The 15407-nt window shown below is 65.8% G+C and overlaps 2 protein-coding genes across 35 annotated transcripts; one reads left to right on the top strand and one right to left on the bottom strand.

The window, feature by feature from the left end:
- Positions 1-81: 81 nt before the first annotated feature.
- Positions 82-9093, top strand: NOXA1 (NADPH oxidase activator 1). Of its 24 annotated transcripts, none has more exons than XM_086324023.1 (14): positions 82-491; positions 2389-2471; positions 3299-3407; positions 4436-4570; positions 4833-4937; positions 5720-5776; positions 6014-6057; positions 6496-6622; positions 7718-7757; positions 7990-8048; positions 8240-8394; positions 8558-8669; positions 8747-8861; positions 8941-9088. In XM_086324023.1, exons 1-14 carry the CDS (start codon positions 315-317, stop codon positions 9027-9029), a joined length of 1407 nt encoding a protein of 468 aa, XP_086180149.1. In that variant the 5' UTR covers positions 82-314; the 3' UTR covers positions 9030-9088. The 24 variants fall into 24 exon arrangements, 22 of the variants coding, with proteins under 22 accessions (XP_086180149.1, XP_086180148.1, XP_086180152.1 ...); XM_086324022.1 differs by having other exon boundaries at positions 4830-4937; XR_015136022.1 differs by lacking the exon at positions 7718-7757 and having other exon boundaries at positions 4830-4937.
- ENTPD8 (ectonucleoside triphosphate diphosphohydrolase 8) lies at positions 9049-13728 on the bottom strand. Of its 11 annotated transcripts, none has more exons than XM_086324013.1 (11): positions 13498-13595; positions 12950-13098; positions 12116-12379; positions 11917-12034; positions 11268-11418; positions 11004-11163; positions 10681-10911; positions 10348-10608; positions 10060-10170; positions 9812-9949; positions 9049-9714 (listed from the first exon to the last, which is right to left on the bottom strand). In XM_086324013.1, the coding sequence occupies exons 3-11, from the start codon at positions 12239-12241 to the stop codon at positions 9523-9525; spliced, it is 1488 nt and encodes a 495-aa protein (XP_086180139.1). In that variant the 5' UTR covers positions 12242-12379; positions 12950-13098; positions 13498-13595; the 3' UTR covers positions 9049-9522. The 11 variants fall into 11 exon arrangements, with proteins under 11 accessions (XP_086180139.1, XP_086180141.1, XP_086180140.1 ...); XM_086324015.1 differs by having other exon boundaries at positions 11917-11980; XM_086324014.1 differs by having other exon boundaries at positions 12116-12339.
- Positions 13729-15407: the final 1679 nt, after the last annotated feature.

Raw genomic sequence — 15407 nt, 5'->3', positions numbered from 1 at the left:
GGACGGGCCTCCAGTGGGGGCGTGGTCAGGAGGGGCGGGGCTTGCGGGCCTACCTGGCGCCCCTGACGCACCTGGCGCTCCGCCCCGCCCGCACCAAGTACCTGGCGCAGGAGCGTGTCCTCGCCCCTTCTGTCCGCCTCGAAGGGCCCCCTCGGCCCGCGCTGGTCTCCGGATTCCAGAGCCCCGGCCCCGCGGTGCTCTGCCCCCAGCACCCCCGGGCCGAGGCAGGACCCTCACGACCGCCCCCTGCGCCTCCCGCGATCCGGCCGGGAAGCGCCGACTTCCGCGTGGGGCCAGGCGGGGTCCACTCCACCATGGCCTCGCTCGGGGACCTGCTGCGCGACTGGCACCAGGGCGCGCAGGCCGTGGCGCGCGGGGACTGGGACTGCGCCCTTCGCCTCTTCTCGAGCATCTCGGAGCCGCCCGCCAGGGTGAGCTTCAACGTGGGCTGCGTGCACCTGCTGGCCGGGGACCCGGAGGCCGCGCTGCGGGTGAGCCAGGGGGCCCCCAGGCTTGGTCGCAGAGACTCCACCTCGGGGGATGCAGCTCTCTGCTCCTGGTGGCCAGGGCTGGAGGGGTGGGGTGGCAATGCGTGGTGCCATAGCTGCAGGGGTGAGCCCAGGGCTCCCACCCTTCTTCCCTGATGGCGACCTGGGGACTCCCCCCACCCCAGCATTCTGCTTCAGCGAACACCCATGCAAGTGGGACCTGTGTGTGTCCAGGGGGGACCCTGTTGAGCTGCGTCAGGGCCAGGATGGGGTCGCAAGGCTCCAGCACGGCCTCCACTTGTGGGGACCGTTTGCCCCACTCTGCTGTCCTGCAGAAAGGCCGAGTGCGCACTGGCTCGGGTGCTCTTGATGGAGGTGCTAATGTACCTGCAGAGGCTCGAGGCTGGATGGGGCTGGGAGGGTTGCTGAGGTGCAAGCTTTGGGTCAGATCTTCAGCAGACACCTGTGGCGACAGCCAGGAGACAGTCTCTGGTTGGTGCCTAAACCCCAGATGTGTGTGCTCACCTGTCCCCCACCCACTCCCCAAAGCAGAACCGAGAGCCAGATGTATGCACGGGCACGCACACACCTGCCTCTGCTGAGGGCCTGGCAGGGCCATGCCTGCCCTTCAAGCCTCCAGGTTCATCACGGTGGTGCATATCCCATGGGCGATGACAGAAAGCAGTAGCACCCTGCACACTGCTTGTGTCCCCAAGGGCCCCCAGAAAAAGCCAGGTTCCCGCATCGTTCAGGCCAACGGCGACGACTACCGAAAACAGGTCCAAGGGGCCTGCCCTGTCGTTCCTCACATGTGTTCGAATCTACAGTTATCTCAGCAGCAATGTCAGTGTTAAAATGTTATCCAGCAATGGGGATGCCATCACTGGACGCCACGGGGTCAGTGGAATGAGGCCAGTCCAGCCACTCCCTCCTCTAAACATCGATTTAATCAGAGAGGGGACAGAGGTTCCCGGCCAAGGGTGTGCACGTTAAATTCTCCTCCACCCTAATTGGAGATGGAGTAGCAGAGGCATATTTGTTGGAAAATTTTAAAAGGCAGATGGAACAGCTACAATCAATAAAGCTGATTTGGACAGGGTGAGGGGAGCTGGGGCTCCGTCTCTGGCAGGAGCGCTCGGGTAGTGGGGGAGCTGGGGCTCTGTCTCTGGCAGGAGCCCCCCAGAAGCTCCTATCTGGCCGCTCTATGTGGCAGGATAAAAGGGTTTCCCTTGTGCTGAGCGGCCACATCAGTGCCCGAGTGCTGACCCTCAACCTTGGTCAGACTCAGCTCAACAAGCCCCCACTCAGCCAGGTTTGTTAGAGTGGGACCATGACACCCTCCAGTTGCCTGTAGTTAACTTGATGGCTGCTGGATGCACTCCTTTTGCTTGTGTTTAACTGATGGCTGCTGTCCTTATAGACGACATCATTTCTGAGTTCAGTTTCAGGAAGAGCTGGGCTTCACGCACATATTAAGACTTTCGTGCTGTTCTTTTCTGATTCTAACAGGTGAGACGTGTGTCTTTTTGTGTGAACTACCAAAACTAGGGCTTGAAGGACACAACAGTCTTAGCATGACTCCCTCCCGTGGAGGCAACTATTGTCAACATGCTGGGCGTTTCCTTGTCCTCGTGGTTAACATGTTGGTCTGTGCTGCCACCTAACTACCCCCGAGCGGTCACCAGAAAACACCTGGGGAGTCCAGGCAGGCTTGCACTGAGGCCGTGACACCTGCGCCCCTTGGACTCAGAGGGCCCTGGGCAGGCGAGGGAGACTTTCTCTTGCAGGTGACCATCATGTGGCCCACGGGCTTCCTTGACCACTGCTGGGCATCCCCGTCTGTGACACGGGGGTGATGGGATTACAGGCCCGAGCAGTCCACAGACATTTCTGTCTGCAGGCATTTGACCAGGCGGTGACCAAGGATGCCTGCTTGGCTGTCGGCTTCCTCCAGCGCGGAGTGGCCAACTTCCAGCTGGAGAGGTGAACACAGACGTCCCCTCTTCCTTTTCTGACGGCCCTTTGTCTCTGCAGAGTCCTTCCTGTGCTCCTCTCTGCCTATGGTCACCTCCTCTGGCCAGCTCCCCCTGGGCTGCTCCCTGGAGCCCGGGGACAGGATTGTGTCACATGGGGGCGTGTCTCTCTGTCCCCACACCCGGCTGCACAGTGACCCTGGGCTCTGTGCGGAAGAGGGTCACAGAGCACTTCTGCTGGCTCCCCTCCTCCGTTCCAACACCCTGGACTGCAGGGACGGCATGATTCTGCCCATTCTGCCTTCGGGAAACCCAGGAAAGGGATGGAGGAATGGCGCATCCCAGGACTCGGCGGTGTGGGGGGAGGGTCCTCTGCCCACCCGGCTCTCTGCGCCAGGCCCTTCCCAGAGAAGGAATCAGAGCTGCAGGGCAGGCCTGGCGCCCATAGAAGGCCCTACACAGGGTGGCTGGGCTCCAGGGTGACCTCCTTCTCATCAGCCTGGAAGCCTCCCCAGGGGCGATGAGAATCCTGGTCGGGGCTGGGGCTTCCAGCCAGGGTCTGGGTGGGGAGGCCTGCGGGACAGAGACCCCGGAAGCAGGCAGGACACGCCTAGGGCACTCTGCACCCTGAGGTTCGGGAGAGGGCCTGGGGTGCAGGCGGAGGAGCCCACGGGCTGCACAGCCCATCTGTGTGGACCCTGTGTGCTGAGGCCTGCCGACCATCGCTGCCTCCGCGCTGCAGGAGGGGCTGGGGCGGGGGGCGAGTCCGGGCCAAGGTGGAGCCCTCACCCTGGGGCCACCCGGGGCCCCCATGCCAGGCTCCCCTACTGCCCACAGGTTCATGGAGGCCCTGTCCGACTTTCAGCGCACCCTGGCCCAGCTGAGGGACAACACCGCCATCGACTACACCCAGCTGGGCCTGCGGTTCAAGCTGCAAGCCTGGGAGGTGAGCGTGCAGGGAGCAGGCCACCAGGAGGCCGTGTGGCTGGGCCCTGGGGGCTGCCTGTGGGTGGGCAGCCTGGGGGAGGTCCTTCCAGGGCTGCAGGCCCCGCCCTCTGGGCCCTGTCGTCTTGTCACCGAGGCAGGTGGGCCCGAGTTAAGTGAGGTGCTCCCTCTGGCCAGAGGGGCCCCAAAATCCCAGCAGGAGAGGGCAGTGTCAGAAGTCAGTGAGAGGTGGCGGGGTGGGCAGGGCAGGAGCTGGCCTGGCAGTGGGCTCTGGCGTTCCTGCCCTGGGCTTGGTGCTTGGCTCAGTTCCTGGCCTCCTGGGAAGTGGCTGGCACTGACAGAAAGGCTTGGGAGGTGCTCCCACCGCTCCCAGAAACACACCGCCTTGCAGCCTCTGGGAGCCACAGTGTCCAGTAGGTCAGCCGTGGGGGAGTCCCAGCAGGGTGGGCCAGGCCCCAGCCCTGGCTTGCAGGGCGGGGTTTGGGCTTGGCGTCTGTGGCCCGGGCAGCCCCGTGGCAGCGGCTCTAGGAGCGCACAGTCCCTGCAGAGCGCGGGGGCAGAGGCTGCCCCGGGCAGTGCTCCGTCCTCCCGGCAGCACTGGACGACTTGACTGCTATTGCCCAGCATGGGAGGGGAGGGCCGGACAAGAGGTGCCCCTCAGATAGCGCCCCAGACTCTTGCGGTTTCAGGGAACAGGGCAGCACAGGCAGGAAGGGGTCAGGCTAAACGCAGGACAGGCGTGAAGGCTGAGCAGATGCTTCCAGAGATGGGACATGGCCTGACGTTCAGAGCAGAATAAAAGAAGGGAGGGCTGGTCGGCTCTGGCTGGGGGGGTCCAGAGAGAAACCAGGCAGGCAGAGCCCACCCCAGGGCGGGAGCCAGGGGGCACCTGGAAGAGCCCTGGGCCACTGTGTCTGGGCAGCTCAGGGGCTGGACCAGTGCAGGGTCGGGTGGGGCCAGGTGGTGGCCCTGTGGGGGAGGGGAGTGCTGGGCCTGTCATCACCCCGCCCCCCCTCCCCACCCCCTCAGGTGCTGTTCAACATGGCTGCGGTGCAGAGCCAGCTGGGGCTCTGGGCAGAGGCTGCCTGCAGCCTGGGGGACGCCATCTCCAAGGGGCCGGAAGGGGCCCGCAACGGCCTGGACGTCGCCCTGGGCCAAGTGCAGGTAAGGGACGGGCAAGGGGAGCCAGGCTCCTGAGCTGACTCGGGGGGCTTGCCAGGCCCACAGCCTGCAGGTTTGGGGCTCACATTCATCTAGCCCCCCAAGACCAACTATATGAGATAAAGAAACGTCTGGAGGTAGGGGACCCATGTGCCTTGCAGGGGGTTGGCTTCCCACAGGCCATGGGAGCTGGGGAGTGGGCCATCCTGCTCTGAGGCCCTGGGTGGCTCCCGGCGCTCAGGGCTGCCCTGGCCCCCTCCAGAAGCAGGTCCCCCTGCAGCCTCGGCAGGTCCCCAGGGGTGAGGTCTTCCGGCCCCATAGGCGGCACGTGGAGCACCTGGAGCCTGTGGATTTCCTGGGCAAGGCCAAGGTAAGGGAGGCAGCTTCTCGCTGCTTGGGCCCAGGGCTCAGGGCCAGCGGCGCCAGCAGGCCGCAGGGCGGGCGGCCAGGCCCTGTTGAGCTCACACTGTCCCGAGCGCTGGAGCCATCGAGGCCTTGGGGTGGGAGGTGGGCACAAGGCTCCTGGGTCAGCAGTGCCTCTAGACGGGCTCACAGATGGGTCCTGGGACCTGGAGGCGGAGCCACCGGAAGCCGCTGCGGACCCCCAGCCAGCATGGCCCTGCCTGCCTCAGCCCCAGCCTCGCTCTCCTGGCTTCAACCTCGCCCTGCGTTTCGGCCTCAGGGGGCAGGACCCTGGAGGAACAGGGTGGTCTTGCACTGCCACCTCTGCCCAGCCTGGGGTCCGGGCAAGCAGCACCAGCAAAATTGCTGGCTGATGGGGTGCAGCTCACCCCAGGGTGGGCTGGTGTGCGGGGAAAAAGGGCTCCCTGTGCACAAAGGAAGGCTCACTCTGGTCTCCAGCTGTGGCCTGGGCCCCTGACGCCCCAGTCACCCAGGGCCAGGCACTGGGTGTCTTAGCTGGAGGGCTGCCTGGAGGAGGCGCTTCTGAGCGGCATTAATCCACCCACTTGGAGCCCTTACCACAGGAGGTGACTGTTTCTATGAAATAAGAACATTTTAAAAGTGGTACTGGAAATAAGTCATATAGATGAGCACGGCTCCGGCAGGCCTACCAGGCAGGTGGGGACTTGGGGTGCAGGTGGGCAGCGGGCCGGGCACCGCTGAGGCGGCTGCCCCTGCTGACGCTCACAGGTGCTGGCCTCCGCCCTCCCCACCGACTCCCACGGGGTCGCCCCGCCGCAGCCACAGGTAGGCGAGCCACCTCCCGCCCCCCGCGTCTCCTCTGGCATTTGCAGGTCGGGGCCTCCTGAATTCTCTACCCTTAAGGGTGCCTGAACCCTCCCCGGGGCTCCCTGTGTCCCTCCGATCTAGACTTAGGGGGCAGCCCATCCTGGTGAGAGCCTGTGAAACCCTGCAGCCTTGCCCCCTGGCCCCCGGGGTTCCTGGGGGGTCTGCGTCCTGAGGAGGGGTCATCTGTGCCCACAGGCTCTGGACGTGCGTGGTGAAGCCAGGCCTCGGGCTGCTGCACGGTAGGAAGGGGTCGGCACCCACTTCTCCTATCAGCAGGGGCCCTGCGAGGCCTGCCTCCCAGCCTGACGCTGGAGCTCCTGGGCAGACCTGCTGTGGCCACTCAGGGCCAGGGACCGGGGGCCAGCATGGCCTGTCCCCTTTCCAGACTGTCCAGGGTCCCAGTGTGGTGGGGGGCGTCCTGCCTTGCTCAGCCTTCCCATCTGTCCCGAGCCCATCCTGCCCCCAGGGGGAGAGCCCACCCTTGCTCAGGCCAGGGGGCACCAGAGGCACCGGTGGGGTGCAGCTGGCCACAGGCTGCAGGAAAAGCCCACCAGACGCAGCTTTGCAGGTGGCCCTCTGAGTGGGGTGCTCCTCTCCAGCTTGGGGCTCTGCAGGCCCACCTTTCACGAGGCCTTGCCCGTGGGTGAGGCCTGGGAATGACGGCCCCTCCCCTCCAGGGCCCGTGACACTGCCCCCGGCAGAGCTGACACCCCCTGCAGCCCCAGGACACCTACTGACACCGAGATGGAGGTCAGCTCCGGCCAGGCTAGGCAGCACGACCGTGGCACGCTGGTCACCCACAAGGTGGGTGAGCCCCGGTGGGGCAGGCAGGGGCCACAGCATTTGCAAGACCCCCACCCCAGGCTGGGCTTGGGGGACCAGCCCCAGCAGGGCGTCTCAGGCCAGGCAGCTTGCCTCATCGCCTGCTGGGGACAGGGCTTTGGCTTCCTTAGGCAGGCCAGGGGCCGGGTGGGAGCCAGCCGCAGCAACCAGATGCCAGGGGTCGGGGACACACAGACGTTCACAGGTGCTCAGAAGGGAGCGGGGGGTGCTCCCCAGCCCAGACCTGGGAGAGGCTGCAGTGCATGCATCAGAGCCGTGAGGCTTCCGCCCCTCAGCTGGGGCGCCCGGCCTTCCTTGCTGGGCGCAGGACTCCCCGAGATGCCCCAGGGGCTGTGTGCAGCTGAGGAGGGGTTGGCCGGGGCTCCTCAGGGCAGGTGTGCCTTGAGGGCTGGGGCGCCAGGAGCGGTGAGGCCGCCATGAGGGAGTTAGAGTTAACCACAGAGAAAGCGGCCGGGTCACTCGCTGGGCTGATTGGTGTTCTTGAAAGCCGTTGGTTCATGACCGCTGTGCTTAGCGCTAGCCTTCCAGACAGAACGACAGCAGCTCCCTGACTGCTTTTAGCAGCCGGCAAATCTGATAGAAATCCAAACGCTTCGTGTGCAAACTCAGCCCTCTCGGCCCACCCTGAAGTCGGGGTCTCCGTCTGCGGGTCAGGCGGCCTGGGCTGGGGACTCTGTGTCGTCCCGCCCGCAGCACGCCCGCGGCTTGCAGTCCTGGCACAGAGTGATGTCCAGCGGGTCCCTGACTTCAGCCCTAGCCTCCGGGGCTGGCTGGGACCCCTCAGCTGCAGCCGCCACCTCCTGGCTGGCCAGGGGAAAACAGGTCCACACCCACAGGCACGGCGGCCTGTCTGTCATCTCCTGTCCATAGGGATCTGGTTCATGCTCCAGACTGACCCATGACAGGGCTGAGCTGGTGGCCTCCTGCCGGGCTGGGCCATCTTGCAGGCCGTGCCCCTCACCCTCCCGGGTCTGCTGGGCCCAGCAGAGCCCCCGCCCCCACCCTCTGCCCCGACCTGAGGCCCAGCAGAGCCCCAGCTTGTGGCTTTCCTTGCAGAGTGCCCACGGGGAACACGCTGGCCAGCAGGTTCCTCCAGGTGAGGCCCCGTGCAGGGCCGGGTGTGAGGGCCCCCTGGAGGGCGGGGTGCTCTCAGGGCCCAGGCAGGCGTCTAGGGGGAGTGCTGGGAGCAGCTGCTGTGTCCTCCACAGAGGAAGCTGGTGGCCTTGTGGTTCCCGGGGCGGGGTGCCAGCAGCCCCCACTCTGACTTGCTCCCCTCAGGGGACAGCAGTCACCTGACTCCCTGGCTGCCCCCTCCTTTCTCCCTGCAGGGCTGCTGGCAGCCGGGGGGCCCAGCCCTGGCTCCTCCTCCGAGGCCGCGAGCACAGGGGTAAGAGCCAGCAGCTCTCACGTCACCCTCACTCCCCGAGGCCAGGCCCCTCTCCTATCCAGCCGAGGAAGCCTCCCAAGTCGTGGCCCCGCCCCGCCACCTCTCCGCCCCTGCCCTGCCCCCTTGGCTGGAAGCCCACCCCAGCCGGACCTGGGGCCTTGGGGCCCAGACACCGTTCTGCCTGCACCCAGGGAGCGGCTCCGGGGCGCTCTGAGTCCTTGGCGACCGTCACCGTGCAGTGTGCCCTCACCCTGAGCCTGACGGCCCCGAGAGGAGCTGACCTGTCCAGTCTGCGGGCCCTGATGAGCCAGGCCCTGCCCCCCCACGCCCAGCGTGCCCAGCTCAGGTGGGCTGGGACGATGTGCAGGGCGGGAAGGGGGCTCCAGGCTGGCCACCTCTTGGCCTTGCCCTGCAGGAGGGCCCGGCCCGTCAGAGGCTTTCGAGGTCAGAGCTTAGCACCCTCTGAAGCCCCTAGCCTGCGCGGCCCCCTCTGAGGCATCTCTTTGCAGTTACCAAGACCCCAGCGAGGATGGGCGTTGGGTGCCCCTCTCTGGGGAGGAGGCACTGCAGAGAGCCTGGCGGGACGCGGCCGGCCCTGGGGGTCTGCAGCTGCAGTGCCGGGTGAGCAGGGTGGGCGCAGGGGTGGCTGGCCCTTCTCCCGGGGCTGAGCTCACCCTCCAGCCCTCATCCTGCCACAGGGAGTGGGCGGCCGGCCAGTCCTCTACCAGGTGGTGGCCCAGCACGTCTATTCTGCCCAGAGGCCCGAGGATCTGGCCTTGCAGCCAGGAGACACCGTGGATGTCCTGTGTGAAGGTAGAGCCTGCGCTGCCCAGGCCGGGGGGTGCCCGACCAGGGTCTGCACGCAGACGCAGTAACGACCCAACGCCCACAGTGGACCAGGCGTGGCTGGAGGGCCACTGTGACGGCCACATTGGCATCTTCCCCAAGAGTTTCACTGTCCCAGCTGCGTGGCGCGCCTGAGAAGCTCGGCGGAAGAGGCTGTGGCGGGGAGGGTTTAATAAAGGCATTTGCTTCCCACACGTGACCTGTCTCGGCCTGACTGGGCTTCCAGGGGTGCAGGTGGGCTGCTCAGGAGAACCCCACAGAGCTGGACACCGGCTCTGCCAGAGACCCCATGGCCCACGGCCAACCCCTCCCAAAGAACCAGCCGCTCTGGCTCCAGCAGGCACCCCCACCCCAGGCCAGAGCCGGCCCTACACCCGTCAGTCTGCCGCCACCAATCCAGGTGCCGCTCAGGTCCCGACAGCCTGGTTTCTGTGCAGAGGGTCCCGGGAAACAGGCTGGGGTGCTGGGAGCCAGGGGCGGTGGTCGGGGCTCCACAGCCTCCACAGCCAGGGCGACCCCGGGGGCAGAAGGGGGCCGTCTGGTGGCTGGCCGGAGCCCCCAGGACGAAGGCCAAGGCTCCTGATGGGGAGGGCGCTGGGCCTCGGTGGCGGCAGCAGGGGCCGCAGGCCTAGTCCTGGAGCCAGAAGACCTGCACTGCCACGGCACCCAGGGTGGCCGCGAGCGTCAGCACCACGAAGACGACCCCGGCCACCCAGATGCCGAAGCTCTGTGCCCAACCCTGGGCGGGCGCCTCGGCCGGGATCAGGTTGGTCAGGTTCAGCATGTAGCCCAGCGTCCAGCCGATGTCAGCGCCGCCTGCCTGCGGGCCACACCCCGGCCGGGGCTCAGGTCAGGGCCGCGGGGCTTCGGCCCTGGAGGCCCACCCTTCCCCAGCCCCCCAGGCCCCCAGCTGTCACCTGCTGGCGGAACTCGATGCCTCCCCAGGTCTCCTCACTGAACCCGTAGCCCTCGACCAGGAGCGTGAGGATGTATAGGCCCGAGGCACAGTAGTCCCGCAGCCAGCGGTCCTGGCCCGGGGGCGCGCTCGCCTCCACCTGTGGGCCGGGAGCCCAGTGAGCCCCTCTCCTGACCCCCGCCCAGGGAAGGTCCCGCTCGGAGGCACCCCCGCCCCCCTTGGTGAGTCTGCAGCCCGGGGCCCACCCACCAGCTTCCAGGGCCACAGGCAGAACTCCCAGATGGTGGCGTTGGCCCCACTCAGTGACGGCTTGGAGGTGAGGTTCAGGAAGTTGAAGGTGTAGTAGAAGTTGGAGAAAGCCTGTGGGGAAGGGCGATGTGCCCTTGTGGGTGGTGCCCAGGGGCAGGGGCCCAGGACGAGCCGGATGCAGCCCTAACCCTCCCCACCCGGGGTCCCAGGCTCCCCAAGGGCGCCAGGGGTTGGGACCCTCAGCCTCCGGGAGGAAGCTGGGTCCCAAGGGCAGGCCGGGGGGCTCACGTAGAACTGGCCCTGCACGGGGGGCTGGTAGACCCCGGCGAAGGCACAGTCTTCTCGGCCGTCACAGCTGGAGAAATTGAAGAGCTTCCGGAGGGCCTCGACGCAGGCCCCGGGGTTCCCCGTGCCCTCCACGGTGAGGTTCTGGCTGAGGTCGGGGGGCGCTGCCGGGGCGCAGGGCGACTCATACAGGGACGCCAGGGCCAGCGTGCCCCGGTAGCCGCTGTGGTAGCAGGGGTGGCGGATCAGGAGGCCCGTGCTGGCCTGCGGGAGGACGGGTCCGCTCAGAGCCCCGGCCGGGCCGGCCCCCCGCCCTGCCCCAGGACGCAAGCCCACCTGCACCAGCTCGGCCAGCAGCCTGCTCAGCGCCTGGTCGCGCCCGAAGCAGAGGTAGCTGTGGGTGTAGACGGTGTGGTCGGCACCGTAGAGGCGGAAGGTGGCCTGGGCGGTCTTGTCCAGGATGGGGCCTCCAGGTACAAAGGTAATCTGGGTGGAGGCCCCACCCATGTCCAGGGCGCCCACCAGCGTCTCCTCCAGAGGCCGGATCCACTCTCCAGAGAAGGAATACTGGGCACGGACGGGGGCACTGAGTCCCTGCCCGGCCGCGTGGGCCACAGCCTCACCCCCATGGCCTCCCGCCCTGGGGCCGCCTGTGACACCTTCACCAGCAGGCCAAGGATGTAGTTGATGGTGATCCAACCAAAGGCGCCTTCGTCCTGCCCCGTCAGGAGCTCTGCGCCCCGGAAGTCCACCGGTGACTGGCCCAGGGCCCGGCTGACCGCGGCGAACACGTCCTCCGCCTGGGAGCGATTCTTGCGGCTGCACAGGGAGGGTGGGGCAGAGTTGGCGGGAGCTGCCCCTGTTCACCAACCTGGGTGGTGCCTCAGCCCCAGGGGCACGTGGACCCCACGCCAGCCCCTCACCTGAGCAGCCGCATGCCTGCAGTGGCCCCCAGGAACATGGGTGTCTCATGATGCTTGGCCTTTGGGATCAGTGCTAGCGCCTCCTCCAGGCAGCCCTGCAGGCTCTCGCCAACCCGCGCAGGGTCGGAGGCGTAAGACGAGATTCCAGGCCCTGGAACACAGCACCCAAGGTGAGGCCCCAGGCCCCGAGGCTGGCGGAGCTGAGCAGGCCCGAGGGAGGTGCAAAGGTCGCCCTGCAAAGACGAGTCCCCGTCCTCACCCTCGGAGCCTGCAAAGGGGACTGTGTTTGCAAAAAGGTCCCTGCAGGTGTAATTAAGTTAGGGGTCTGAAGACGAAATGACCTGGCTTCCCTGGGTGGGCCCTAAACCCGACGACCAGTGTCCTTACAAGAGATGGAGGAGGGGGTTGGAGGCACACGGGGAGAGGCTCAGGAGAGCCCATGCCAGAGCCTCGGCCCAGCACCCACTGACCAGCTGGGCCCCTTGGGAGACTCACAGAGCTCTCTGAGACCTTTTCCGTCAGGTTGATTCCCTACTGCCCGGCTCCAGCCTGCACCACCGCTTCCCAAAGCCCCGTCCAGCTGAGAGCCCAGTCGGGCAGTGGCTGGCAGCTCCCAGCCCCGCCCACCACCGGCAGACTGTCCACTGACCTTCCGCCTGGCAGGCCAGGGCCTGGCTGACTATGCCGGTGTCGTTCTCCTTGTTGGCCGGCCACTGATACACAAAGAGGGACGTGTGGGAGGACCCAGCGTCGAACACGATCCCAAACTGGGGGTGACACCGGGGTCAGGAGGGCGTGGGGGCAGGCGCAGCCCAGCCCAGCCTCTCCGGGAGGGCCCAGGGGCACACCTTGGTGTCTGGAGGCAGGAGGACGTTCATGGTCCCCACCAGGACGAGAAGCAGCGCGGTGAGGCCTGAGACCGCTGCGGCGCCCAGCAGAGCCGTGAAGACCCGTTGCTTCCAGGTCAGCCCCATGCTGGGGGGCAGGACTGGCACCCGTGGGGCCGCGGGGGCACCCCGACTCCACTGGCTGGAGCGCCCCTTGTCCTCCCCGGGGCTCAGGCAGCCCACTCCTGCTGGTCGACAGGCAGGGCCAAGGACCGTGCTGTAGAGCTGGGGTGCCCGCCCCGTGCATGGCATCAGACGGCTGCAGGGGCCAGGCGCCAGGATGCCCGGTCTGGCAAGCTAGCCGGCCACATACAGCGCAGAGGGGGCGCTGGGGTCACACCAGGGGCCAGAGAGCCACCCCCGTGTTGTTTGGGAGCCCCTCTCCCCCCACCCCTAGGACCCCGCTCCCCTCCTATCCCCCACCGGGCAGGACTGCCAGCTCCACACTGACCTCAGGGACCCAGGACCCCACCTCTCCCACCTACCAGGCTCCTCCCTGAGGCCCCCACCCCAGGCCTCTCCCAGGGTGTTTTCTAAGAGCCCTGAGGTCAGGCCTGAACCACACTGGGACAGGAAACTGCCTGGCCACCCCACTGTTGCCAAGCTGCCCGCTTGGAGCCTGGTGAATGAGGTCAGGAGGGTCCCGGGAAGTGCGTTGTCTCTCCCAAGGGCCGAGGAGCTCTGAACAGAGGCATCTGGTTTCTGTTTAAAAGCCCGACCTTGCGCCTCTCTGATCTGATTCTGACATTTTTCCCAGCCCCACGACTGACCCTCGGCAGTGGGCCCACAACTGACCCTCGGCAGTGGGCCCAGGCCGACCCAGGAGAGAGGTTCACCGGTGGCTGAACACCAGCTCAGCGTCTGAGGCCTCGCCAGCCCTACCCCACGTCCCTGAGCGGGGCCAGGGCACAGGAGTCACCAGGAGCCTTGGGCCGGCGGCCGTGCTGCCGGAGGAAGTGATCAGGTCACCAGGACCCTGAGGTCGCGGACTTTGTGCCGCGTCCATGTCTGCAGGAACGCAGATGCTCCCGTAGGCTTCCTCCTCCTGGCCGATCGCCGGGCCCCGGGCCCCCGGCCAGCACGGGAGTGGGGCCTCCGAGCGAGGTCATGTTCCCGTTTTAAGGGGCGAAGACCAAGGATCAGAGAGGGCGGGTGACCTGCCTGAGTCGCTGTCCCCACGGGACCCAGCCTCTGTCCCCGAGCCGCAGGCCACGTCAGAGACGGGCAGGAACCAGGGACACCAGGACCCCACCCCACACCCACCTCCAGGGCACACAGTGCCCTGAGCCCCCGGGGGTGGGCAGGAGCTGGGTGGATGCCCCCACAGCCCGAGCGCCCCTCACCTGGGCTGTCGATGAGCAGTGGGAGGCCGTGAGGAGGGAGCTGGACCGGCTGCTGGCTCTCGGGCGCCTGCCCGGCGCTGTCCACCTGCTGCCACCCCACCCCCATCACCGCCCCCCCAGCCTGGTCACCACCCAGCAGGTGACGGCCCCTGCTGCCTGCCCCCACCCAGGGTCACCACCTGGCCCCCGCACAGAGGGGTCCCTCCTGGGAGCTGCTCGGACTTTGCCTCTGACCCCACCCTTCCCCAGCAGAGGATGGCGCCAGGACTGGGCAAAGGGCAGGTCGGAGTCAGGTGACTGCAAAGGCCTGAGGCCCAGGACTCAACCCACGCAAAGGCCGGAAGGCAGGAGGGGGAGGGTCAGGCTGTTCCCCCCCGTGCAGTGAAGTTGCTGCTTTTCTGTGCACACGTGTCCATTCGTGTGACCACAGCGGCCCGGCGAGGTTCTCCAGCGCTCCCTACGGCCCGGCCCAGCCCCCAGCTCTCGGCTCCCCTTGCTGATGATTTGTCCTTGCGAGGGAGTCAGAAACGACCAAGCCTGGCTTTTTCCCTCAGCTCGAGGGAGACCCGGCAGCTCCCGGGGCCTGCGAGGAGCCGGGCTGCCCCAGGGAGCTGAGCCCCCCACGCTGGAGGCCGCGGGATCCCACTCCCCAGCTGCGAGGCGCGGCCACGGACGAGCACACGCAGGCTTCACGGCACCTGTGCTTCACTGCCCTCCTGGAGACTGACCACTGGGTTCACCTCAGAACTGCCCACGGACCCCAGGGCACGGGGGTTTGATCCCTGGTCAGGGAACTAAGGTTCCACATGCCACCGGGCAGCTAAGGCCACGAGCCACAAGCAGAGTCTGTGCGCCGAAACTAAAGTTCCCACACGTGGCAACGGAGACCCGACGCAGCAAACAGACGAATAAAACAGGTTTAAAAGCCCAGAGGCTCTCCCATGAGAGAGCTCGCTCCTCTGCAGCTTCTCTGTGTCCTTCGGGCGTCCCTGTCACAGCTCTTCCTCTCAGCCGATCTGACGTGTAGTCAGGCCTCCTGCGGCTTCCGTTCACACGGGGCTGGGGACCGAGTGCCTCCCTACATCTGCATCTGCACCCGTGACCCTCTCGGGCGCAGTCTCATGTCTTTTAATTGGACCATTTGATTGCTTCCTGTTGAGTTTAAAGAGTTCTTTATATATTTGGAGAAGGCAATGACACCCCACTCCAGTACTCTTGCCTGGAAAGTCCTATGGATGGAGGAGCCTGGAAGGCTGCAGTCCATGGGGTCGCTGAGGGTCAGATACGACTGAGCAACTTCACTTTCACTTTTCACTTACATGCGTTGGAGGAGGAAATGGCACCCCACTCCAGTGTTCTTGCCTGGAGAATCCCAGGGACGGCGGGGCCTGGTGGGCTGCCATCTGTGGGGTCGCACAGAGTCGGCCACGCTGAAGCGACTCAGCAGCAGCAGCAGTTATATATTCTACGTGCAGCTCCTTCTCCTATATGAGGTTTGCAAACACCTTCTCAGTCTGTAGCTTGTCTCAGCTGTGTATTTCACAGAGCAATTCCTAACTTCTTGATGCAATCAAATTTATCAGCGTGTTCTTTTGTGGATGGTCTTTTTGTGTTGTTACCAAGAACTCTTCGCCTAACCCCGGTCATGAAGATTTCTTTCTCCTTAAGTCTCCTAGTCTCATGATGTGGTTTGATCAATGAGCCATTCTGAATTATTCTAAGAGGTGTGACTTCATCACATCCACCTCTTCTGCGTGTGGATGGCAGAGGCACTGGCACCATCCTTTCCAAAGAAGATGTGGTGCCCACATATATTTATATATCCAGTAGCGTAGTACCCAGCATCAAAAAGAATGAAATGATGCCATTTGCAGCAACAGGGATGGATCTGGAGATTATCAGACTAAGTG

This window comes from Bos grunniens, chromosome 11 (assembly GCF_055505025.1).
Source record: "Bos grunniens cultivar Pamir isolate PY7600 chromosome 11, Bosgru_T2T1.0, whole genome shotgun sequence".
Taxonomy (NCBI): domain Eukaryota; kingdom Metazoa; phylum Chordata; class Mammalia; order Artiodactyla; family Bovidae; genus Bos; species Bos grunniens.
The sequence above is the reverse complement of the archived record's forward strand: the minus strand, read 5'-3'. Positions and strand labels throughout refer to the sequence as shown.